Raw genomic sequence first — 27,588 nt, forward strand, 5'->3', positions numbered from 1 at the left:
ACGAAAAGTTGATAGTTTTCGAGTCAATTGCAAAAAGTAGGATTCCTCCCTCTCACACCCCTGGGAAATAAACTCCCACGGCTCAAATCAAGAGTACTTTACAGGATATGCTAAAGATAGCAAAATAAAGGTCACTACAAAAATCCAGCTCGATTGGATTTTTTTTCTCGAAGTTTCGCCTTTTCGTCGAAGTTTCCTGGGCTATTATGATAGGTATGTTCCTCTTTTGCCATACTAATATGCAATTCTGTTCAAATAAACGTGACCACCCGTTACTCTTTGAAAATCCCTATATTCTTACCAATAGATGGAGAGTTTTTTTTTTTCTTTTTTTCAAATGAAAGGTTTCTTTCTAGCTAAAACATCTTACGTGCAGTGGTGATATGCTCTTTTAGAAACAACTGGTAGCGTGATTTTTGAACATTACATCACAACAGCTGCATCTGACGTAGAAGCCTTCCATAAATTCCAATGCTATGTTGTATATGTAATTTTATGTTCCTTCAGTCGCCAGAATTTATTATTGCACTTTTCTAAGGAAACAATTCCCGTGGGTAATAGTTATTGTCCGAAAGTAGCGAGTATGTTTTTGAGAATATAGTTTCACGGTTTTCAAATGTATTCATACATACTTTGCCCTCTTTGTGTGTTTCAGTCGCTATGGAACTCCTGATGAACTGAAAGAAATGATCGACGTCGCACATGCAAATGGTCTGTACGTATTGCTTGATGTGGTTCATTCTCATGCTTCAAAAAATGTACTGGATGGGTTAAACCAGTTTGATGGTACTAACAGTTGTTTCTTTCACGATGGACCTCGAGGAGAGCATTCCCTTTGGGATAGCAGACTTTTTAATTATTCCGAGTAAGTATAAACTTTGTTTACGTATATTAAAATTTCCGAATTTATACGACCAATTCTTACTTACGCTGTTGCTGTGCCTGTGGGGTCACACTTTTTCCACATTGTGCACTATTTGAATGGCAAAGTTCATCTAGTTACAAAAACTAGATAGAATTAGAGGGAAGGAAAAAACATCTTCGGCCTGAATTGTTTATAGAAATGACATGTCTAAAAATAGGAATTAAATTGAGTGGAAAATATGGGACTGAACTGAACGCGGGATTCATCATACAGGATATGATGTGAGAAAAAATGTTGTCTTCTGTTTATCGTATAAGAGTGCAGGAAGTATTTTGTATTGTTTACTGATTCCATCCTTTGTGTGTGTGTGTGTGTGTCTGGTTGATAACTGACTTTATGTAGTCGATTCTAAGTAGTATAATATAATGTAACGTGTAAAGAACTATGGAAATCTTCGTGATCCGTGGTTTGATAATATATACCTGTAATCGTATGCTGGATTATTATGAAGATTAAAATGACCACATTGAGGTGATTGGCACATACAGAATCAATATTGGTAGAATAATAGTTCTAAAAATTTAACAGTAGTGATGTAGGCTGTAGCATAATGATGCAGTCGTTCCTTGCAAAGGATGAAATTCTGATTGAATAACTGTATTTATTGGTCATATCAACTAAGATGACAAAACCTTTAGCTCCATAATTACCAGCAAACAGCGGCAGTATTATTAGATTACTCTTCTACTAGAATCATGCATTGTTGTTAACATTGCATCATTGTATCTCCCATGGAAAATGAAAATAGTTTACCATGGACACACACACAGAAACGGAGATAGGGACTTTATGATGTTACTTCACATTTTCCTCTTTTTGCTTACATTGATTACATGAAATGAATATTATTATAGAAATCATACAAGTGCTTTGTAGATATGGAAGATATTAAACCTATTCAGAGACAATTTCAAGGAAAAAAATGTCTACTTTTAAGGTACTGTATTTCTGTAAAAAGTGTTATTTCTTCATGCCTTCAATTAAAATAAACCGACAGACTATACAACAGGTTTGAAATTCTCTCTTCGTTAGCTTTGAAAGAGTTTTTGCGATTGCTCCCAACCTATTCCAGCTTTTCATACCAGAAAGAGCATGGCGATATATGCTCATTCTGAATAAATCCGATCCTATCTCAGTATTCAATAGCTATGAGTAAGGTACTTCAAGTTCGTGTGACCACTTCAAGAAAATGATCACTGGAAACGACAGCCTCATCACTATCACAGGGATAAGTGTCAGAGCATGAGAATCGACGTCAAGACAGCCGCTTTCAAATTCTATAAAGGCACGCTTACGCCCAATCTGGAGAAGTGTGTGTTTGGTTGAAGTAGATTCTTTAAAAAGTGTATCGTTAATACCGAACATAAGTATTTTCTACCGTAAAACAAGTTAAGGTAGAGAAACGCGAAGAGCATGGACGCACTAAGACTGTGTTTCACCGCTTTCTGTGGACTGACCTAAACATTGTGTTGTCCACGCATCATCATAGTGAACAGCTATATTAAACAATCAATTTAAAAGTGAGTACCAGTGAAAGTAAAAAGGACTAGCGATGTGTTGCCCAGTAGATAAAGACAATCCATGAGAGAACCCTCTGACACAGAACACACGCGAGTACAGATTTCTAGACCTATTAGTTTCAAGAATCAAATAGTTTTTACGGTAATCTAAGTGCATGTGTGTCTGAGTATTCATTATCGGATTTATTAGAATCAAGCTTGTCCGTTGCCGGAGATTACTTATTTATTCAACATTTTCTTTCTGCTTCGTTTTTCTAATGTCCGTAAATGACAAAGCTTACAACTTCTATTTCGTGCACGTCTGCCGAAATAATGTTAGACCTGTCGTTTTCCTTAAAATTCATGTAAATGTTTATTTTTTTAAACATTAAATTTAATTCGACCAACTAGAAATTCAGTGAAAATACATATTATGAATTTGTCGACAAAGGACATTCGTGCTGTGTAAGTTTTGCACAACTAAGTCGCTACAAACACTTCCCGCAATATTGCATACAGGTTTATACCAATTCACTAACCTAATTTCAATCAAAGTATCACAGCTTGTCAGTGTAATAGTACTAGTGCTACTAGTTGTATATTAAACTATTTTCTGTATAACATTGTTGGCTATTTAACTCAAATTTTGTGAAGATAAAAAATACTAGTGTACATAATTTAATTTTAATACTGCTTGTAGATATGATGCTCAAGCATTGTAACAATATGTCTCTTTTAGGTACGAGGTCTTGAGATTTTTGCTTTCTAATCTGAGGTGGTACATTGATGAATATAACTTCGATGGCTTCAGGTAAGTAAAGACTCTCATGCATATATAACTTGAAAATTTGTGTTCTTGAGAATTCTTAGTTTGCATAAAGTTCTGTTGTACCTTGATGTGACATATCGTGATCTAAAGCTACAGCTACATTCATGAAACTTTCATAGCATTTCCAACTCCAGTAGAGAAAATATTGATATATTTATGTACGGATAACCCATTAACTTAGATGTGTAGTAAGAAAATTAAGAATTCTGAAACCAAATGTACAAGAAATATCTTCAAAAATGAGGCAAATTTTGTAATCCATTGATAATTCTGTTGCACACGACAAAGATATTACTTTCCACTACGTATTACTTCAGAAAAAAGTGTTATGGCCAAAGTAACCTAGAATATTCTCAGCATAAGAAGCAGTCTTTTTCTCTTAATGTCTTTTATTAGTTTGACAAGGATGGAAAATTCATTCGTAACAAGTTTCAGGACTCTGATTTTAAACCAGTTCAACAGTTATTCGTATTAGCATATCTAAAATGTGTGTCAATCATATATTTTGAATGATTCAATAAATGTATTCTGTATTGAGTATTACATAGTATTATGGAGAAAGCAATAAAGTTCGTACTTCCGTTCTTTACGAATAAGTGCCTCCGCAGACATTTTAAAAAATTTCTCGTACAAGATCTACTTATTTAGTACAAAAATACTAAATATCAGTATTTAGTGAACTGCGACTTGGTCATTCACTAGTTAGAAATTTGAGATTCCATCAGTATACAGGATGTAACATAAATGCATGGCCAAAAGTGACGAGGTGATTGCGAACATCCAAATAAGTAAAAATGTTCTATAAACATGGGTCCGATGCTGCTTCGTTTCCGAGATACAGGGTGTTCACATATAGAGTTCCTCCAATCACCATGGGAAAGTGAATGGAAATGTTCAATATTACAGGAATAATACAATCAAATGGAATTATGTCTGTGCAAATACATTTACACTAACATAGAGAATGAAACTAATCAACATTTGAGGTTATTGGGTTGTCAGTGTTGCCAACCTGGCAAATACTCTGGCTTTTATATAAAGTGGACAACATTGTTACCCAGTAATATTAATTTGTGGATTTTAACATTTAATTACTTTGTGGCTTCATACATAAGTTATTCTCATGTGCATTCGTTTGTAACGACACAATTACACATGAGAGATCGCAATCATGGAAGAGTTGTGATCCATGAACCGTTGTTTCCTATTGTGTACCGTTAATTGACTTCCCACTTGGACGCCTTGTATTTCGAAAACGAAGCGGAATCTGCTCCATGTTTATGAACGTTTTGATGTCAGCATTCATATGTTAACGTATGGACGTCTAGTGTTATTTGAAAACTTAACACTTTGTACCAGGTTGGCAATACTGACAACACAATAACCTCAAATGTTGATTTCCCAGCTCGCGCCGAGTGGACTTTGTGGTGAACAAACACCGTGCTCGTGGGGTTTCTCGGGGTTCTCCCGTTTCCTCCCACTTTCTTCATTCCACCATTTCACTCATCTCTCATCACCGTCTCCTTTAGCCTAACCGGCATAACCGTGGGACGTAGAACTTAAAGATTTCATTTCATCTTTTCAATTGTTGATTAGTTTTATTCTCTGTTAGTGTAAATGTATTTGCACAGTCGTAATTCCACTTGATTGTATTATTCCTGTAATATTGAACATTTTCATTCACATTTCCATAGTGAGCTATTGAAGAGACTAGACTTTTGAACATTCTGTATCTCTTAAACGAGGCGACATCGGCCCATGTTTATAGGAACATTTTTACTTATTTAGATGTCTGAAATCACCTCGTCACTTTTGGTCATGCATTTATGTTACACCCTGTATACATTACCTTAAACAGGTTTTTATACCAGTTTCGTGAGTTTTTAAACCAATTACTGGTAGTAACAACCCTAGTCACTATTATGTATTCTTGTTTAGCATCGACAGATTCTTCACTTTCCTCCAATGTGAAGTGTTACTAGCTCTGCAGCTTTATGCATGAAGAGCTTTATTTTTAATTTAACGTGGGGTTCGAGCCACATATACTCCCATATGTGATCGGATCCGGATCTCTCGTTTTAAAACTAAAAAAATAACAATTTAACAACGAGAAGCATTTATGTTAACGTTGGTTCCAAAACTTCAGTTCTGGTAGGTAATATAATGCAGCCAAAATGCTGTGTAATTTTGTTTACGATAAAATTGCTGTAAATTTTATCATGGCAAACTGATTTAAGTTGAAGGTAAATCTTGCACATAACCCTTCTTTCCGTCGTATTTATACTTATAAACTATTTTCAATGTGATGCAAGCTGAAATTGCACATCCATGTATTTATCAGTTGCAGAACAGCAGCACGAGTACTTACAATACATATAAGTCGTGCTCGTCGAAGTGTGGCAGTGGTTTCACGCTAGTAATTTCAAGCTATGGTGAGCATTACGGAGCTACAAATATGGCAGGTAGAACGAAAATTGTGTGTACTTAGTATATTCTATGCACTAAATGTATTTGTATGGTGTTATTGACACGGAATATTTTAACTTCAATATTTGTGGAACACAAACTTGCCCATTTTTTTTTTTTTTATTTTTTTTATTATTTATTCCTTTATTTTGTAGTACAGTATTCATGTATGTTCCCTTTATTGTAATGTACGTTTACACTTGCATGAAAGGAAAGGAAAATGTTCTTTTCACGTTTTTACGTAGGTGCCCATGTCTTTTGACAATTTTAAATGCTTTCTTGTCAGCTTATTAAATTTCTATTTTTAATTGTTGTTTCTCTTTAGTGTGCATGTACATTGTTAAGCATAACTGTTGGAGTACCATCCCGAGGTAAACGGATTGTAAAATTGCTTTTCCTCTCTTCTACATATTAAAACTCATACTAAATCGGTTGAATAGTTCGAATATCGGTTGGTAGCTACGGATATGCTACTGCTCCAAGTTGATGGTTCCACTCAATGTTATGTACAGATAGTTCCACAGGTATTCTTATCAATGTGAATAATCAGGATGTTTCACTCGATTCTCAATTCCGTGATGGGCTTACTTACTACGGGTAGGTGCGTGAGTTGAAATTGATAACTGTACACTTTCATGGCCGAATTGCCAATGTGCGTAAGTCCGGGTTCGATTTGTGGCCCCACGTAGTGTAGTCGCTAACGCTCTCGCCTTCGGTGTGAATGGTCCCGGATTCGATTCCCGGTGGGGGGAAACTCGGCCAAAAAAGTGTAAAAAGCTTTTTAAGGCCAGTCACTGGGTTTTCCTCATTCACACCAGGCAAATGCTGGGGTCGTATCTAACATATAGGTTCCAGGACGCTTCCTTCCTTCTCCAGTCCTTTCTTCCTTTCCTTTCCCCGGATAGTATGCTCACCGAGGGACGTCATCCCTCAAACGTGACGGACTAACATGGCCATAGATGCGGAAAGCCCAGAAATGTAAATCCTAAAATCCTCCTCCCGAGTTTGATTTCCCGTGAGGGTGCTGTGTCGGATACAAAACCTGAGTAGTAGTTCAGATTCTACTTTAAACACTAGGTTCCGTCTGACATATCATTCGCGCTGAAAATAGACGTTATCAGACGTTGAAGAATGGAATCAATAAACCAATCAATTGATAACTTAAGATTTTCCTAAGTTCTCGAAATTGTATTGTTGAGTACATTATCGAAATTGTATTCTTCAGCTACTTCTACCATAGTGGGCACTGAATGACTTAACATTCACATAACCAGTGAAATTTATTTTGTATAGTTGTTGCTGCCAAGCAAGCAACGATAAAATGAAACTATCTTCAACCAAAAAAGTCTTAAACAAATCTGTCAAATGTTCGTTAGCTATTATAGTTGTATGAGGTAGTCGCCCGAGTCTCACTAACAACTATACTCCTTAGGAGACGAACATTGAAATTGGACATTTGTGGACTGGTGAGAGAAAATCCGATTGATGTGTATGAAGCTATAGACCCATATGTAAAGGCTATTCTCGCTTGTGCTGACTTCATACTGATGCAGGGTATTATAGTTCGGCATGCATTAAAAACCTAAAAGTATCTTAGATGTTTCCTAGCTATATGCCTCTGTTTGCACCATGTACAATTATGTTCGTTTTTTCTCTTTCTTTCTTTCCATTCACACTTCTTTCAGAACTTTAAATTTTCATTCGTAGGGAGATTTCGGCAAACAATAGATCGATTCTTCGATCCTTTAAACCGTTCTTGTAAATCTGCGCGTCAGAATATGGTAGTTAGGATGAAAGAGTTAGTCTCAACAATGAAGGTTTCCTTTTCCTATTTTTAATATGACTTCGTAGTTTTAATGCTACCTGCAAAGGATGATGATAAATTTCTACATGAAAAATAAAAGACGCTGTGAGGAGTCTAAATGCGGATCATCCATCTACAAATACGGCGCAATTAGAATGATGCGCACATGTTAGGGCTGGATAAACCCATGAAAAGCTATCGCACACTTACACTTAATTTGCTATCGAATGGGCACACTTTTCCAGACCAAAATGACTTAATCATAAAAAGTGTGCAAAAACGATGTATTATGGTATGTTGGTATTCATAACATGGATTTTCAGTTATGTGCTACTCAAAAGGTAAAAAGCCTAGTAGGTTAAAATTTCCCAAAGGAGCTAGCTATATCAAGAAAATTCGTGTTCTTGTTAGTTTCTTATTTAACCTAAGAAAAAACGGACTAAAAGAACAACTTGAAATAGTTTCAGAAATTTCAATTAATACTTTGACTTGGCGTTATATCAAAATGTTAAACGAATTAATTTTTCTACTGTCTTTAAAATTAGGACTGATAAATTCGTTTCTAGTGCTAGAGTTCAAGGGCTCAACTTATTAATAAGACTACAGCATAGTAATATTTGGATTCTACGTAAGACCGGCGCTGCTGTGGTAGTGCCTTGTATATTTCAAGAGAAATTTTGGTTTAAGAAAACTTCAAATAAAATTACTTCTTAGTTTCTCCTTTTGTATTTATCTTCAAGCTTTGAAGTAAGTAATTTACTTTATGGCTTTATGGTTAACTTAAGAAATTCAAAGGCCCTTCGTCACAGGAACAAAAGCATTTTGTCCAGAAACAAAAACATCAGCTATTGTTACCTACCTGCCGAAGATCTTGTTCTATATATTTCCTCCCTAATTTTCTGAACAAGTCTCGTCCCAAAATGCTCTCCAGCTTTCCTCTTATGAGCAATATCTGTCGCCTATCTTAGATGTATGTTTTACTATTCGTATGTTATCCTGTGACTAGTAGTATTGTGAAATCCTGCATTGTATAACTTTTTCAGTCCACCCGTTTGATTACCGGTATTTATTTTTGCAGCGGGAATTTTCCCTAAAACCTTGTTTTCGAAAACCTCCAGTCTCTGTTCCCTGCGAGTTAGCGCGTAATATTCACACCCACGGAAGAAAATTGAAATAAAAATGTGCCTGTGTAGGATGATTTCTTCCATATTAGTTCTAATGATAAAGAGGATTTGTAAGAAATAGTAGAATATATTTCTTGCCATTAGTCTTTCATTTCCTCATTAACTGTGTTAATATTTATTACCACTGTGCTGAAGTATTGGAATTTTACCTTACGTTATCATGAGGGTTGTCTAAGGAATGTCCGTTAGTGGATACAGTTTGAAATTCGCGTACCATTCAGAATGAAAGAGTTTGCACTCCCGACATTCCTTCGTACAACCGGACACGATTTGAATTCATGGGGGCAGTTGTATAGTTTTACTTGTCTAATAGCGAGCGCTAAAATACATAAAGCAAAACTACGATCATTTCTGCATTGTGTCTCAATATAAATGAAAGCGATATTTTTTTTTTTTCCTTTTCACGACAAAATTCTTAAGATGTTTGGAATGAATTTCTGAACATAGCACTTGACTCGAGCAGGTTTTTTATTTATTTATTTATTTATTTTTTAATCATTTCATTAAATTCTCATTAGATTTGAAAATACTTACCCTAAATGGGAGGAAGAGATTCAAATTGTTTGACAAAAGTAGAGCATCTCACGAGCCCCTCAAGTTAGTAAAATGAAACAGTATATAAACTCCTCGTTAAAAATAAGTGGACACGTGTTTGAGTGTTTTCGAAAATTCCGTTTCTAAAGGGGAAAAGAGGGAAGTAGGAGATGATGATTGTGAGAGAGTTTGCATAATTCCAGTAAAATCAGCCTTGCATCAACAAGTATCTTAAAGTAGAAGTAGTTTCTTTTTTTTTTTTTTTTTCGTAAACATTCTGCCCGTGCGAAGAACGGATATTCTGCTATACATGAGTAGAACAGGCATGTGTTGAAGTGGTCACATGATAGTCATGCAGAATAGGAAACCTATGACAATTAGTTTCAAAAATAATTCCTAACATAATTGTAAATACTTCATGTGTACTGTAATAATTTATGAATACATGATATCACTAAAATTGAAGCTCAATATTAAACAGTCTTTTTCTGGTGTAAGTGTTATAAGTGAACTTCGCTAAATAAAATGGATCAAAATGCATGGAGACAAAAATTACGAAAGTAATAGAAAACATAGTTCTTACTTAAGGTCCCCTTAAAATCAAATTTCTAACAACAAAATTGTAAAGTTTGTAATACCGTGTCTTGAGCAAATTTCAGAGTAAATACTTATTCATTTTTAATCTCACTACTCAAGAGATTAGCAGCTGTGTTCACAACGTCAAGATGAAATGGAGAGAGTCCTTCAGAAAGAATACGCCACCCATATAAATTTTTATAAAACTGCATTAATACTTCATATTTATGAGCTCAAAGAAAAGAAAACCCAACGAAGCCGTTTTGATCTGGCGGTTATTTGCCCCAAAAGAGTAATTACCTTTTAATTCAAAGACTTCAGGGTTGTTTTTCCACGAATATCTGCGATTTTATTCGCTATCCTCACAGAAAGTAAGAATATATCCGCACAGAGCTCTAGTGGTGCAACCTATAGAACTCACAGGAGAAAAAAATGAGTATTACTACCAGTGATATAATTCTCACAAAATGACAGTGCACCAATTAACATTGATGGGTCTGTTGAGGCGTGTTTTCATGAACATCAGGATGAAATTCAACAAGTTTCCCTCCCCGTACTATTCTCACACCTCGACGTTATTAAACACCTATGGTCATTTTTGTAGTTTATACTCTGGAGGCAGGTATCCTCTTCCATGCTTGTTAACGAAGCAATGCTGCACTGCATGAGGAATGATATACTCTTCCTCTGAAAGTTATTCCATGACAAATTAGAGGTGTTCTGCAGGCTAATAATGGTCCCACACCATGTTAATCGAATAAGTTGCATATTCTCCAGGTGTTTCTATGTTGATGATAACTATATAAAATAAGTTTTGTTCTATTTCTCCTATTTTTGACTTTCTTCTTGGCTCTAAAGGCACGGATGGCTTCGCACTTACTATTGCTCCGCAAGCTTTCAATATTTTCCTTAATTTCAGGAAAAAATAAGCTGATTTAAGTAAATTACATTTATTGGTGTTCCGCACAGTTACTTTATGTGAATAGTTTGTGATTAAATTGAAAGTCGCTTTATACAAGTAAACTTGGTTTTGTAGAAATGACCTAAGTATACGATTTATGTATTCTTTCGCGCTTTTTTTGTGCATGCCATTTAACTGTTATTAATAAAATATTTTCAGATAATTCAAATGATTGTTTAGTAAGTTTGTAAATGGCATTACTTCCTACAAAATTAGTTTTGTCTTACGATCTGTCTTCTCTAGAGATAAGCATTATTTTCGATAACGAATTGGCCCCTTCAGTCACTATACATTTTTTAGCATTTACTTGCTTTGATAGTTTTGAAGGTGATTTTTATCGATAGCTTATGTGCAATTTTTTATTATTTTATCTTTATTTGTAAAGAATTGTTTTCGTTTAATAAAAAAAAATCGAAGTGTTAAAGAATATAACAATTTGTGAAAACGTGAAAGCTTTTTCTTGAAGCAAATGTAATAACTTTAAGTGCTATGAACAGCTCTTAGGCGAAAATGCAGCACTTTAAACCTATCAAATATATAACCTGGTTCAATAGGTTGGGAAGTAAAATAATAGTAATAATAATAACTGTCAACTGAGCAGGAACCCATTATAGGAGATTATAATATGCAATTCACCTCAATTCAAAATAATTTTTAAAATTAAGATTAAAATAAAAAGCAAATTCCTTAACATTTTCAAAACAATGTAATTAACATTTCATTTAAAAGAATTAGTCCTCTTAAAGCTTCACTCCCAGCAAGCAAAATATACTACTTTGTTGTCATTGATTAAAATATACTAGAGATAAATACTAACAAAAGTATCAAAAATTGCGATGATAATATCCCGAAAAAGTTAAAATCTATTAGATTTTTTTATTCGATTACATATCTCCAGTAACAAGTGCACGCTATTTTGCATGCGTATATATTTTTTCATGTACCATAGTTACTAGTTTTGTTAGGTTTTGTTTATCCTCTCCACAGATTTGACGGTGTTACTTCAATGCTATATCATTCTCGAGGTATAGGTCAGGGCTTCAGTGGAAATTACGATGAATATTTTGGCCTTAATACAGATACAGAAGCTTTAGTATATTTGATGTTGGCTAACCATATGTTACATGAGCTGTACCCAGAAATCATTACAATTGCTGAGGTATGTAGAAGTACTAAATTTTGTTACCGAACATTGTAATTTTGAAATGTGAACTAAATTATGTATTTTGTCATTGCACCCTGCACGTATACAGTTTCACCAGAAGTAACTTAGGAAAATTAATACTCTAGTATAATTCTGCAAAACAGTATCTATTTTATATATATATATATATATATATATATATATATAAAAAAAGAAAATAATCCTCTTGTTAATCGCATCATGGGAAAACTGAACAGTTCGAAATTATTTTTGGATATGGTTATCACCTGCCTGAAACTGGATTTTTATCATGTTGCTTTCATTAAAATGCGTATCTTAATGAGGAGCGTGGGGTCAAAATTTATGCGAAAAATTTAGTTTCTCATAATTCTGTCAAGTTAGAAAAATGAAATATTTTATATAAACTCTTAATAAAAGCACATATCGCCGAGTTCTAAAGAAATCCTGTTTTAAGAGGGTGTTTTTTTACATTTCTTTCTTCACGCTGAAGCTGTTGAGGAGGGTAGGGGTGTTCAAAAATTTATGTGAAAGATAGTCTCTTATGACCCCGTCGAATTATGATGATGAAACTCGGTGTATAAACTCATCATTAAAAATAAGTAGACAGTTGTTCGACGTTGTTGACAATTACCGTTTTGGGAGGAGGGGGATTTTCTTTATTTTTACTTCACGTAGAAAACTATGTTGCGTGTTTGTAATTGCATCACGGGAAAACGGTTAAACAGTTTAAAATGAATTTTGGAATGTACCTACCTCAAAATGCGATTTTATCATGTAACTTTGATTGAAGGATGTACCCTAAAGGGAAGAGGATAGGAAGTTCAAAATTTATACCAAAAATAATAACTTATGGGTTTTTTTATGGTCACAGTTTCATTGATATGTGTATCCTAAGGGGAGAGGAGGCTTAAATATTTTCCATAAACCTGTTCTGCAAACGCGAAGAACGGGCATTTCAGCTAGTACTAACTAAAGGTAGAAATTCGGTTGTATTGTATAAGAGTTGGTTACAATAGTCTTCACTGAAGGATCAGAGCTTTCACTGGTAGATGAGGATTCTTCCTATTTATAAACGTCTCAGTGCGTTATGTTAATACATAATACAGTCACGCTAATAAATGTCGCTACTTGCTTTGCCTGATGTGAATAGATGTCGATATCGTGCAGGCAATTTGGCGATTTATAGCTATTGTGACGACTTAATTGAACCTAAAAATTGTTGTTTCAGTTTAGTTATTTCAAAATGGAGGTGCATGGACGTGCTTTACTGTTTATTATTACAACAAGGTTCGTAACCATATTTAAATTTGAGCATTAATATTTGTGTAACTGCATGTTAATTTGTTGGTATACTCAAAGAAAATAAATAAATAAATTTGTTAATATAAACAATTAGAGCTTTTAATTAAAAACGATTTTAACTTATACAGCGGACCGAAGGTTTTGGGAACAACTAGTAATAATAATAATAATAATACGCTTACGTTGTGTTGGTTAAAGATTGTAACGAAATCGGATTGGGAGCCATGAAAATCAGACAAGCATATTATCCACTCGTTAAAGAAGAAAAATCTTAAATTTTACGCTATGTTGTTCTTCATTATATATACGTTGAGGAACGAGTTCACAATTGATATATTTTACTCGGTGAATATGTCTGTGTTTTGTTTAGGAAATGTGTTCAACATAAACACTTGTCTCTTGTGTGCCATTTTGCCAGCGATTGGCGAAAACTTACCAGGAAAAATATAGAGAAGTCCCGGACTCAAAATAAAATAAAATAAAATAAAATAAAATAGATTTTTGAAAGCAAAAGTGTACTTGTATTTTAGATATAGCATTTCTCCCGTTGCGCTCACTAAGAATTAAATCCAAACCGTGCACACTAGAGGAGATTGTGCTAACCATTCCGCCTTATAGTCCATTCTGCACTGCTTTATTACCAACATTGGCCTCAACAAATTCTCATAAGAAATTTCATTCTCTGTAATCTGCACTTCTCGTTCTGAAGTTTGGCTTATTTTCTTTGTTTCCTTTCCCTATGCTTAACGTCTTTTTGAATAGCTTAAGCAGACTTGGTTTTAGTATATATTGTAGTTGTACCCAGAATAGCTTCTAACGTGCTTTTGTGTACTTTCACTGTGCTTTGGTTGCTTGTCTTTACGTGAAATATACGAAAGTCTAACAGTTACATATTCGGTTTGTTATATGTTCAGTATGTTTCGTTTTGCAGAACTGTTATATAAATTTAGTACATGGGGAAGTATTGTAATCTGTACTGTTTTCTTACCCATTTTAGATGTAGGTCACAGTCAATAGTTTTTCTACATTGCAGATTAACTTGAAAGCTATCGTAACTTCATCTAGTAAAATTCTTATGCCTTAGGATGTGTCCGGAATGCCAGCAATTTGTCGACCAGTTTCAGAAGGTGGCACTGGCTTTGACTATAGATTAGCCATGGCAATACCCGATAAATGGATCAAACTCTTGAAAGAGGTTAAAGACGATGATTGGGAAATGGGTAATATTGTCTTTACTCTCTCAAACCGACGGTGGATGGAAAAGGCTGTTGCATATGCTGAATCTCATGACCAGGTAAATATAATCGGATATTTTATTTTTCTAAGAGCAGATTTGCAAATCTAAGTTTTTAGTGTCTTAGTTCGATACACATTTTACGTAAAGATGTTTAAACTGTTAAATAAAACAGTCATATTGATATACAGACAATTTCCGAGCTAAACGAATTCAGACTTGCGTAAAAAAATTCAATATACGTAAAATTTACGAATAATACTTAAATCTGAAGTAAGTAGTAAATCTCCGATGTCGTCGATGCTCCATTTAAAGACTTGGACGTTAATAATCCTGATAATTAGAAAGATAAATATTGTTGAACTGTTGCTAATAGTTTTACATTATATATATATATATATATATATTATATAATATAACCATCTGCGTTGTGAGAATATAAGATTCTGCATCCTATTTATAAAGCATTAAGGTTTTGCGTTGCAGTATTATTAAACAGCATTATTATTATCATTATTATCATTATTATTATTATTATTATTATTATTATTATTATTATTTAATTTTTTAATAAGAACGTTTGCGACAAATCTTAGGTTGGATAAAAATTTGACTTGTCTAAATTTCGACTCGCGTAAAGGGTTTTGGAACGATCTATTTCCGTAAGTTGAAAACTGTCAGTAATTAAAATGTTTTTGAGTTATTTAACTAGACGTATGAAAGAACGTTCCTAGGGAAGAGCACAGAACAAACTATTCAAAAATGAGTGATGGATATTCATTTACTGAATCTGGGAATGAACTGGATCGATCATCTTTAAAAGAGAATTTGTTTCATTATGATTAAATGGCACATATTCCTTTATAACAACAACCGGTTACATTAATTGCCAATATCCCTTGATTATGAGTACCGTATGATCGCGTAATTGTAAAATTATTCTTGGTCATTGCATACAAGTTCGTATTAAAAGAAAAGAAAAAAGTGATAGCAAGTCACATACCTGTGCCATATTTACTGAAAACCGCTTCATTCTCTCGTGCTCAGGGAATTTAAACCCTTTCAAGCCGTAAAAGTTATTATAAAATGAGTACTTATTCCGTGTGATGAATGTCGAAGGAAATATTTTTTATACTAATGTTCAAAGTATATATTTTTTTATGTTTTAATTTTTTTTATGTTCCCTTCAACTTAGTACTTACAGAAATAGAACTATATTTTTCAGTGTCGATATGTCATTTTCAGTAGCTATATACAGGGTCCATGCAAAATTAAGAGGACTGGCGTCCTTGTCAAAAGCAGACGTACTTGACGGGGAAATTGGTGTGGGGGGAGGGGGGAGAAGTAACCATCGGCTGTGCAGCGGTGGCGAATTAGCCGATAGGAAGTAGTGAGTGAATAAACAACTGTTGAACCAAATCTCTACGCAAGATGCGCGTCACAGGAACAATGGCAAGTAATATGGAGCAATATTAAGCTGTCAAGTTTTGCATAAACCTCGGTAAATCTGGATCGGAGACTGTGGAAATTAAAAGCAGCCTACGGCAATGAGTTCATGTCCAGAGCGCAAGCTTTTAAATATAGAGGACAAACGACGCTCCAGGCACAGTGCCACGACGAAAACAGAAAAATGTGGATCGTGTGCGCCATTTGTTCGATACCGACTCCTAAATGTCCATTTATTAAGAGAGAAATTGAGCATCTCATAAATATCAATTCATGAGGTTGTAACCGATAGCTTGCAGATGCAGAATTGCAAAACTTCTGCCCAAGATTGTCTTCCTTTTCAATTCGAGCAACGTTTGGGGATTTTCCGTGCATTCTTAGAACGTTTCAAAGCTAAGCCAGACTTTGTACAGCCTGTGATTACCGGTCTTCTAGTATGGTCCGGAAACAAAACGACATATTGCAGAGTGACACACACAAGAATCACCATTTCTGAAGAAAGCAAGAACGTTCAAATCTAAAGTGAAAACAATTGATAGCGTTTCTCGATTCCAACAGGATTGTCTATAAGCAAAGTGACTTGCCTTGTGCCTCCATATTTATTTCTTTAATCGTATATTACCTTCTGCGCTGGGAACATTGTAAAAGTTTTTTTTTTTTTTTTTCTGCGTCACCTGATTCTTTCCTTTGTCTCCTCTTGTAGTTTTAATTTTCTTACAAAGATTAATTGACAGAATATTCCGTAGAGTTAATTTCGATTTTTGATTATCCCCTAATTGTCATTGTATTTACTGTGCACTCGCTGTTTTTGTGAAAATACTATTCTTTAAATTAACTATTTACGTAAAATTCCGCAAGAAGTGTTTCAAGTTTGTTGCTCTCGTCTAATTGTTACCGAATTCACTTTTAGGGGTTGTTGTAAACACTATTTTCCACTGGCGGATTTAACATTGTTAGATTTCCTGAGGGAGGGAGACTGTCGAAAAAGTTTTTAGTGTTTTTGTTTTTTTTTTAGGCCAGCCATCCTGAATGAGGTTTTCTGTTTTCCTCATTCACACTAGGCAAATGCCCGGATAGTACCTAATATAATGGTCCTAGGCTGCTTCCTTCCTTCAACATTCCTCGCGTAGTGTGAACACGGTGGGATGTCATCCCTTATACGTAACGAGCTAACATGGCCATAGATCTCGATAACCAGAAATGTAATTCCTGAACAGTGTTGTGAATTTTAGAACTTATGTGGGTGAACACTTGTGAACATTTTGTCATTAAAATTTGTTCTATTCAAACTAATAAGAAGTGAAGAACTTTAGTTTGAATACAAGAAATCTTAATGTCAGAGCTGTACATAGTCAAAAATAAGTGTTCACCCACATAAGTCCCAAAATTCAAAATAATTTTGCGTAGTGTTAAATCCACCAATGAAAAACAGTGTTTACGAGTCACTAAAAGTGAATTTAGTGACAACTACATTAGAGCAACGAAATTAAGACATGTTATGGAATTCCACATAAATCGACAATAGCGTTTTCATTTAAAAAAATAATAAAAGAAAAACTTGCTGACGATGTTCTCAGTGCGGGAGGAAGACGATTAAAGAAACAAATATGGAGGTACAAGGTAAGTTACTTCTCTTAGGAATATATGCTCTATAGCTTCTGTCAGTGTATATTGTCCATAAGGAATTTGTACCACAGGGACAGTGAATCAATTTGTATTCAAGGAATTGCTCGAAAAACTAAGAAAACTTGCGGCACGACATCCGTCGTGGGATCTCAATAACTTGTATCTCGCATAACGATAACGCAGTCGTTATCACGGAGTTTCTGACTACAGAAAACCTTTAACAACGCTTCTCCGACCACCGTATACCTCGGATCTCTCACCCTGCGATTATTTCTTATTCCAAGACTGAAGAGGGGCTTGAAAGCACACTGCTTTGCGACGTAGAGGACATTCAATAACACAATCTTGTCTCACTAAGCTCGTTCCTGGCTATGTGGATATCGTATGTACCTTTGGCGTGGGAGATTCGAGTTCGATTCCCAGTGGACTTCATGTGGTTCGGATCTCACGTTACGCTATCCCACGTCGCATGTAGTCTTGCTGCTGAACGAACCGCCAAACTCAAATCGTATCCAATTGATTCCCTGTGTGGTCCTAATAAACAATTCCTGTAAGTACCGTGCTTTAGAGAATTCTGCCATCCGTATTTATTTCCTAATAAAGGTGTATTGTGCGTTCTACGTGTGACTACAAATAAACTTGGCTATTCTTTTTTATGTATATGTCCTTTCAAAAGTATTGATTAATCAGATGTTGACGTTGTATTTACATTACTGATCTCTCTATATATTTTTGTTCTGAAGGTATTACTAAACAATATTTTTTGCTTGGGCGGGCCTATGACATTTTCAGTAGGGCTAGACTTTTACATACTAAAAGCGAATCGAAAGTTCCATTTCGAGATGTGGAAGAATGAATAACTTGCGATGCATAGACTGCATACTTATTATTTAGCTCCCCTATAGCTGAATTGTTTGCGTGTGAGATTTCGGTGTGCATGATCTGTGATTCTATTTTCAGTTCCGGTATTGACGCATCATTGAGTTCATTGAGGAGCTGCTTGAATTAACTCTAATTCAGAAAGCCAAAAATATTGGAGCTTAGGAACCAAGCATCACCCAGTGAAACGTGAGCCATCTGTATGGCTATAGCCTTTCGTGGGTTGTAGCGCCAGGAAGTTTTAATGCTATTCAGCGAAAGTCGTCAGTATTTCGATACCGTAACTAAAGAAAACTAAAAGTAATTTCTTTCTTATCTGTCTCTCTGCAATTTGCCTGATTTCTGTGTACTGAAAGAAAATATTAAACTTAGTATTGCAAGAACACATCAAATAATCTGGCTGACCATATGGCCCACGTTTCAGCCGGTGACGCCACATAATGATTGTTGTAAGTATATACGTGTGTGCAAGCGCACTTTTTCGTAATGGTAATTGAGTGCCCTTCATGAAGTATTCCTGACCATACCACTGATCAGTATTGCACTGATTATTGCATTTGAAAAGGGTGCATGGGTCCTTGGTTTGATCCCAGCTCGTGGCAAGTGAGCTTTGTGATGAACAAACACTGTGTGCGTGGGTTTCCTCGGGGTTCTCCCGTTTCCTCCCACTTTCTTCATTCCACAATTTGATTCATTTCTCATCATCACCGTCTCCTTAAGCCTAGCCGGCATAACCGTGGGACGTTAAACTTAGATTTCATTTCATTTTTGCATTTGAAAAGTTCGTAATTAATATTGTGTTAACGCGGTTTAGAATTTTTTCATATCTATTTTATATAAAGAAGTAAGTGATTCACTCATCAACATAAAGACCATATACTACTATATCTAGAAACATAAAATTTGAACAGGAAACTCCTTTTGCCATAAAAACAATCGATAAGGAAGGGTTTTTATATACTATCCTAAGGAAGGTGAAAGTATGTTCAAATACTTTTTTTCAAAAGTAAAGCATCTGAAGTTAGGAAGTGAAGCTCTGCATTATGATTTCTCCATTAATTATACGTGTTTCAGCATTTTTCGAAAAATTCTACTCAATGGGGTGGAAAAGGGAGCAATTTTTTATATTACAAATTCCATCCCTTTATTGGGAAACTGGATTCACTCAGGTTAGATGTCTGGAATTCAGTCTTTAAACTCTTAATTAAAAATAAGATAACACATGTTTTGAAAATTCACCTTCTATTACGGGAAATGGATATTCTATAATATTCAAATTTACGATTCTTTATACAGAAAAATTCAATGTGAGATTTAAATTGGAGGTATGAAATCCGGCATATAAACTCGTAGTTGAAATAATTCGAAACTGTACTTCAACCTTTCCAAAATTCAGCTTCTAAAGGGAACAATTTCTAGTATTAAAGTTTTCGGCTCGTTATTCAGAAAATACCTAATGTGAGGATTTGCTTGAGTTGGAGCTATGAAATTCAATATATAAAACTCGTAATAGAAAATAGTTAACCATAGGCCTATGTTGCAGGCTTTTTCAAAATTCCGCTTCTAAAGAGGAGAAGTGGGGCATTTTTTCAATATTCAGATTTCCAGTTTTATATTCATTAACTCTTATTCTTCCTGTTCGAAGAATGGACATTTTAAGTTGTTCTATTATAAATATTCTCCATTTGAGGGTCCAGGAAGTCTTTTGAGGGGCGTCACCCCGTGGTCATATCCCTGCCTCTTGCATAAAGTTGATCTTGGCTACGCCTATGTTGTCAGACAGCACTATTATATAGAAGATAGACAATAAATATATATAATTTATCCTAGCCCGAAGGAGGTAAAATAGCATGCTGAAGGACATTTAGAATGACACTTAAAATAGTGAAACTTCTGGCAAAGAAGTAATTATGAGAAAATGAGAGATTCGGAATGAGTCCAGTATGATCCATCGTTTCCAGAAAGTCCGTGTTTTACGAACTGTTAAAATGTACCTTTAACGTGTTGTGCACACGAGTCGTGTTAAGTATTTTATTTGCTTCCTCTGTGACTGATATATTTTCTTCAATCTGTTAACGTTTTGGCAGGCACTTGTTGGTGACAAAACCATTGCATTTTGGTTGATGGACAAAGAGATGTATACTCATATGTCAACAATATCTGATCCATCGCCTATTATAGATCGTGGAATTGCTCTTCACAAGATGATTCGACTTATTACTCACGGTCTGGGAGGAGAGGCTTATCTCAATTTCATGGGTAAGTATATGTACCACAATGCACGTTCATGAGTCAACTTCTTATAAATGAAGATAACTGGGGGGAGGGGGGGGAAGTAAAACTGAAAAACTCTCTAAACAAAGCTGGTCTGAAAGTTGAAAGGCTTAGTTTTTCCTACATGTAACAAGTACCTGAGCAGAGCAGACCTTATGGTCAGCTGTAAAAGTTCTGCAGAAAATACCAATTTACAGTTTGGGCAGTAGAGAGAGATGTGAGTATTTTCACTATACCTGATGAAGTTCAATTAGATATGTAAGAAATATTTGACCATATTAGCATCACTAACATAGTTTTGAGACAGAAAAAAATTAAGTTATCCTATGTTTTGAAGATGTCTGCTAGGAAGGATTCTTGAAACAACACAATCTGTATTATGAAGTCGGATACTATGAGTTAGGAATTAAATAAGTATTCTGTATATGTATTTTCTCTACAATATGGTTGATTTTTTTCAGGAAATGAATTTGGACATCCTGAATGGTTAGACTTTCCTCGCGCTGGAAACAACGATTCCTATCACTACGCTCGGCGTCAGTGGCATTTAGTGGACGATGATCTGCTGAAATACAAATATCTGAATGCATTTGATGCAGCTATGAATAACTTGGAAGAAAAATACGGCTGGTTACACGCAGATCCCGTAAGTGATCTCGCCACAATTAAGCGTAATTGAATATGGTATGGTACTTTTTATATAATGCAAAGTTAGGGTGTCAAAATTCAAATCTAAATATTAATTTTAAAAATTGCTTGTAAGGAAGTCGCCTATATAAAATTATTTTATGTATGGTGGACCACCTAATTTAACGCGCCTTTGTAGCTTCTAAACTAATTCATAATAAAAATCCTGAAGTGTTTTACAAAGCATTTATCAAGCTGGAAAGTCGTTTGGCATACTCAGCATTACCACCAGATTAGCAGTGTTTCCAACCCAGAATAGTTGTTACTTTTTCAATGACACTACGTCAGGTTACTACGATGGTCATTCAAAAAGTTAGTTGCACTGCTTAAGAAAATAAAACAGGATAGAAATTTTACAATAAATTTATTTGTATCGTAAAATTCCATTCACAATCTACTTTTCAACCTATTTATCTCCGTTATTTAAGCATTTGTCGAGGCGTGGTACAAGTTTTTCTATGTCTTCTGCAAAGAAATCCCGTCCAATGCCCGATAACCATTGTTGGGCTGCAGCTTTCACCCAGTCATTCGAGTGGTATTGTCACTTTGAAAGTTCGTCTTTCATAGGACCAAACACATGGAAGTCACATGGTGAAAGGTCTGAGCTATAAGGAAGATGATCCCATACTTCCCACCGAAACTTTTTCAGAAGTTCGCACGTTTGTTTTGCTGCATGCGGTCTTGCATTATCATGCAGAAGCACAATGCCTTTGGTCAGTTTACTTGGCCATCGATTTTTAAGTGCTTTGCGCAATCGTTTTAGTGTTTCACAATAAGAAAATGCATTAATTGTGACAACCTTTGGCATGAACTCTGTATGCACCAAACCTTCTCTGTCGAAAAACAGCGTTATCATCACTTTTTCATCAGGTGGAACAGTTCGACACATTTTTCGAATCGGGGAAGTGGAATGTTTCCACTCGAGGGAGCTGCGTTTTGTTTCAGGTGAGAAATGGTGAATCCAAGTCTCATCTCCGGTCACAATTTTGTCCAAAAGTCATTTCCTTCCTTTTAGTTACGTTGCAGAAAGTCAAACGCACTTGCAGAACGCTTCCCTTTATGTTCCGCCGTTAATAGACGAAGCACCCATCGTGCACAAACTTGGTTAACTTTCAGCTGATCGACAATAATGTTATGTACACTATCATGAGAAATACCCAGTTCATTTGCAATTTCGTCTATTGTTATGCATCTGTTTGCAAGAATGCATGTATTCATGCTAGCAGCGATTTCCGAATTTGATGGTCTTCCTTCGCGCTCAGCAGCATCAATATCTGCATCGTCTGGTGACATTGCATTTTCACCATACACTTCATGCAACTGCCGATAAATTTCAGTGCAGTTACACATTTTCGCCCACAAAAAACGAATCATTGCACGCATTTCCAATTTAGATGGCATTGCAGCTGCCGAGACATGTTTACGATTGTTTATCAGAACACCTCCACTTGCCTCGTGAAAGCCGTCACGTCACACGATACAGTTACATGTCTGCAGTGTTGCCACACAGTTTCATCAAAGTAGCCTTTGACCGAAAATATTTACGAAGGAGTGCAACTAACTTTCTGATTGACCCACGTATATATTTCAAATCTACATGTTAAACGAAAACTTACAAAACCACATTTGTTACTCAATATTACAAACTAAGAGCACTACAGTATTACAAACTCCAAATTTTGGAGGCCTCTACAACTTCAGTATTTCTTTCATGAAACAAATTTGGACATCCTGAATGGTTAGACTAGCCTCATGCTTGAAAAGATTTATGTCACTAAGCTCGGCGCTAGTAGCATTTATTAGTAATAACACAAGTGAGACGGATGGGGCATTGCACATTCAAAATACTTTTAGCATCCAATATTATAATATGACATGTTTCGAATGAATAGGAATGGGGGCGCGGTGGCTCAGTGGTAGAGCGTTCACCTCCCGTGCTTGAGGTCCCTGGTTCGATCCCAGCTCGCGCCGTGTGGACTTTGTGGTGGAAAAAACAGTGTTCGTGGGTTTTCTCGGGGTTCTCCCGTTTCCTCCCACTTCATTCCACAATTTCATTCATTTCTCATAATCGTCTCCTTTAGCCTAACCGGCATAAACGTGGGACGTAAAACTGAAAGATTTCATTTTATTTTTCGAATGAATAGGAACAAAGTTACACACACTTTGATAGTATCATTTAAGAAATTACATGTCTCACAGTAGACGAAAAAAAAATGTATAGTTACGTCTATAGCAATCCGATATCTCAAACCGTTTCGGAGATTCGGAGATACGGGGAGAAATTGCTATACTGTAAAAATTACTTTTGTGGGAAAGGTTTAAAACGATAATTGCGTTCTTTTCTTCTCTAATATCCTAACAATAGTTTTTGGTAGTTGTAAGTACAAATACAGGCAGTGCTGGATATTTGACCAATTTTATATCCCGGGAATGGTTTGAGATAATGCTGTAAACAGCATTAAGATTTTCACCTGACGTCTATTGGAAACAGTCTATGTGATTGGATGTTATAGTTATCTAAGTTTCTTGAAATAAAGCTTTTTTTTAAAGATGTCCCTGGTAACTTTGTGCCTAATATTCTAAATGTGTTATATCATGAGTATAGTACCCAAAACTAAGTTGCTTTGAATGTAATTTTCCCACTCCATGTCACGTGCATTATTACTACTGTAGAGGTCTCCAAAATCGGAATGATTGTGATACTATAGCATCCTTACTTTGCAACATTGAACAATAAATGTGAGAGTCTGTTTTCGTTTAACATGCAGATTTGAAATACAGTATGTAATACTCTAACATAGTACCAGTAAGAAAGAAAAAAAAAACTGCAACTGAGTTCGCTGGTGGGAGCATGGGAGCAGTGTTGTCTGATCTTGTAGATGCGTGAGTGTTGGTAGTGTTATCAAATGGCGCCGAAAATCAACCAGTATTGGGAGGGTTACGTAATGGCCCTTTTCCGTGCTAAGTTTTCGTACATACATATTGGGAAACAGTGTCCGGAGGATGGGTTAACACTCGGGGTGACTACTGCAAAAGCTATTGTGACCCTTACACACAACAGACTCCCCTTACGCATGGGCGTCATTTAGGGAGGGCAGGAGGGGGCAGTTACCCCCCCCCCAAGAGTTTGCGGATTACATATACTTTAATAGATTGTCTAGTAATATACTAATACAAAACGTGAAAGTCTATGTCGGTGGTGCTCTTGCCCCCCCTCAAGCGAAGTCTGAAATGACTCCCCTGCCCTTACGAAACATTCACCCACGAAAGCCACCAGGAGAAGGGGCGCAAGCAAAGTGACATCCGTAGTGTTAAGGGAGATGCATCGATTGGCATGCCAAGAAAATCCCCCGATGCAACGTGGTATGGGCCACAGATTCCTCCTCACACCGTTAACTGTGAACAAAACAATTTGCAAGCGCCTCAGGTTGAAGTGTGCGTAAGGTCCATGTAACAACCTACTACCGTGTCGCATTGCCGAACGCAAGTCAAACTTTAGGAAACTGTATGAAAAGTACCTGGCGGGTTCCAAATGGAAGAAAATTGTAACAATGGATGAATCATATGTCCACCTCACTGCTGGTGGTCACATTCGGACGATCACATACCGTGACACTGATTGTAAAGTGGCACAGCAACTTTGTTTGTCAGTGCAAGGAAAGTTTCCCTCGTGACTTTATGGTGGTTACGAGATTCGGATATGAGATTAAGTTTCTGATACGTAAGGTGGACAAAAACGTGAAGGTAAATGCAAGGTACTTCCAACAATCCATTCTGACACCTATCTATCGGAGAGACATCCCACGATTGTATGGAATGGACGCGAACCAGGTGATCTATTTGGAAAAGGCTTCTAATTATACTGCCAGAACATCACTACGTGTTTATTTGTAAATGACAGAGGAATTAGGAATTCGTGTCATTCCATGTTGTGAAGACATTCCTGTTAAAAAAAAAAAAAAAAAAAAAAAAAATGCCAGTCCAATGGATTTTTGCGCATTTAAATGTTGAAACGAGGTCCTCAACATCGCCGCCCGCGCTCCATGGATGGTCTATGGAAAGTGTGTATGGAGGAGTGGGACAGAATTCCCATGCCTATCCTGCGTCAGAGCTTGCTGCAATGGAAACTGCGATGCTGTGTGATAGTTCAATGCTGGAGGTCCAATAGAACATGATCGAGGTGGCGGCGCGGTATGTAAGGTTTCTGCGCGTCAAAAATCGTGTAAATAAAGCATACAATCTTCTGTATATGTATCCTTGGGAAGCTTAATCGATAGAACTAAACTATTTCTTGCTGTTACTGTTTGTGCTTTATGGTGATCAAAGATAAAACCGTAAATGATAGATTCTGCTACTTCCTTTTTAAATATCGGCTCCAAAAACTAACTTGGTTCTTAGCTTTTGACCCTGTACTTCCTGCCCAAATTTAGTGGTGATCCATCAAAAGTAGTTCTCGCTTTTTGTCTCCCGGACGGACAACAGGGTAAATATATAAAGTTTTGTTAAACCAAAGTCCTTAAGAAGTAAGGGAAAATGAAGAAATATACATGGAAGGGATAATACAAAAATGTGATGTTTACAGAACGAAACATGTATAGTAACATGGTTCATGCTGTACTCGCATGTAGGTCAAATTTACATACAATGGGGCCTATGCATAGTCGTTTTTAGCGTTGTATTAAGAACTTGACTGACGCGTGATGCTAACTTTCGCATTTAGAAATCTGTTAGCAAATTTAACCATTTATATCGAAAATGTCAACCACGACTTTTCAGAGGATTATCCAAACATGTTACGAGAAATCTAGATAAGAGCGTTAAGAGAATACGAGGACCTATTCTCTCTTATATTGATTTCTCCTATTGTGTTTGGACAACCTTGGGAAAACGCCAAGGCTTTCCTTTTTCGATATAAATCGTTAACTTCACGAACGTGTTTCTGAGTACAGAAGTTAGCATCAGGCGTTAGTCAAGCTCTTAATGCAACGCTAAAAGCGACTCGGCAAGGGTCCAATATGTTATAAATGTTGTGATTGTAAATATTTGAGTGATGTAGTGTTTTATACACAAATACTTCATTATTTATTGATGTATTACTTTTTTTTTATATAGGGATATGTGAGCTGGAAGCACGAAGGTGACAAAGTAATTGCTTTTGAGAGAGCAGAGGTCCTATTTGTTTTCAACTTCCATCCAACACAAAGCTTCACAGACTATAAAATAGGAGTCGACATCCCAGGCAAATATAGAGTTGTCCTCTCATCAGATGATGAAATCTTTGGGGGCCATAAGAGAGTAGATACTAGTGTTTACCACTTTACTCTGGGAGAACCTTTTGCAAACAGAAGAGATTCACTAATGGTAAGAGCTAGTAAAAGCACAGGACAATTACTCTTCACATCTTTCTTTCTCTCTTCAAAATACGTAAGGACTATTAATTGCATTAAAATAAGACCAATTCAATTAGTTGGAATAACATGAGAGTGTGATATTATTATTATTATTATTATTATTATTAGTTGGGCTTGGAAATGTTTCTCACACGTTTTCCTCTTTTACAAATAAATTTTGATTGTTGGTATTGATTCCGAATGTATTGTCAATATGTAACATTTAACAATATAGCCATGTTGAAAGTGGATGTCCTCTGATACATTTGCTTATTCTAATATCCAATATTTTCGAGAAAAAAAGTATAATTTGTATACAGTTTGCTGTAAGTTAATGTTAAAGTTGTCTATTTCAAGATATGAAGCAGTTTACTCCCAATGATCAGTACAATTTCGGATAAAACAAATATGAAAAGGAGTGTAATTTTCAACGTTACTGACCACTTGACTCTTTATTTTGTGGTCAGATATGATCCTGGTTAATTTGAACTACTGTACTGGCATTCGCTTTCCATGACACACTACTGTCAAGAATAACTGACGTTTAGAATCTACCGGTAATTCTCAACTCAACGATAAATAATAGTGATGACACTACTGAGTACCTGACGTGAGTGGTTGCTGTACAGCTTATACTTGTTAACAATTACTGCACAACATGAGTATAGTTCTTTCTCATTCCATATTCTCACATATTCCATATTCATTCCATATATAGTTCTTTCTTATTCTCAATAATTGCTTTTTGAGCAACTAGCCAAATTCTTAAATTTTAACATTATTGCTTATCTCCTACCACATTTATAT

At 35.7% G+C, this 27,588-nt stretch overlaps 1 protein-coding gene and 1 non-coding gene across 2 annotated transcripts in view; both read left to right on the forward strand.

Annotated features, from left to right (window-relative positions):
- The window catches only part of AGBE (1,4-alpha-glucan-branching enzyme), a 99,901-nt gene that overhangs the window by 61,951 nt on the left and 10,362 nt on the right, over positions 1–27,588 (forward strand). Inside the window, exons 7-13 of the mRNA XM_081762544.1 lie at positions 656–865; positions 3,164–3,235; positions 11,766–11,937; positions 14,330–14,539; positions 20,518–20,689; positions 21,166–21,350; positions 26,504–26,752. Coding sequence (XP_081618670.1) covers positions 656–865; positions 3,164–3,235; positions 11,766–11,937; positions 14,330–14,539; positions 20,518–20,689; positions 21,166–21,350; positions 26,504–26,752 — 1,270 coding nt within the window. The remainder of the gene's footprint in view (positions 1–655; positions 866–3,163; positions 3,236–11,765; positions 11,938–14,329; positions 14,540–20,517; positions 20,690–21,165; positions 21,351–26,503; positions 26,753–27,588) is intronic.
- Positions 23,291–23,362, forward strand: TRNAG-CCC (transfer RNA glycine (anticodon CCC)). Its single transcript has one exon. It is a non-coding gene; the product is annotated as a tRNA-Gly (tRNA).

The sequence above is a fragment of the Thermobia domestica genome, chromosome 6 (genome assembly GCF_964235325.1).
Source record: "Thermobia domestica chromosome 6, izTheDome1.hap1.1, whole genome shotgun sequence".
NCBI lineage: Eukaryota > Metazoa > Arthropoda > Insecta > Zygentoma > Lepismatidae > Thermobia > Thermobia domestica.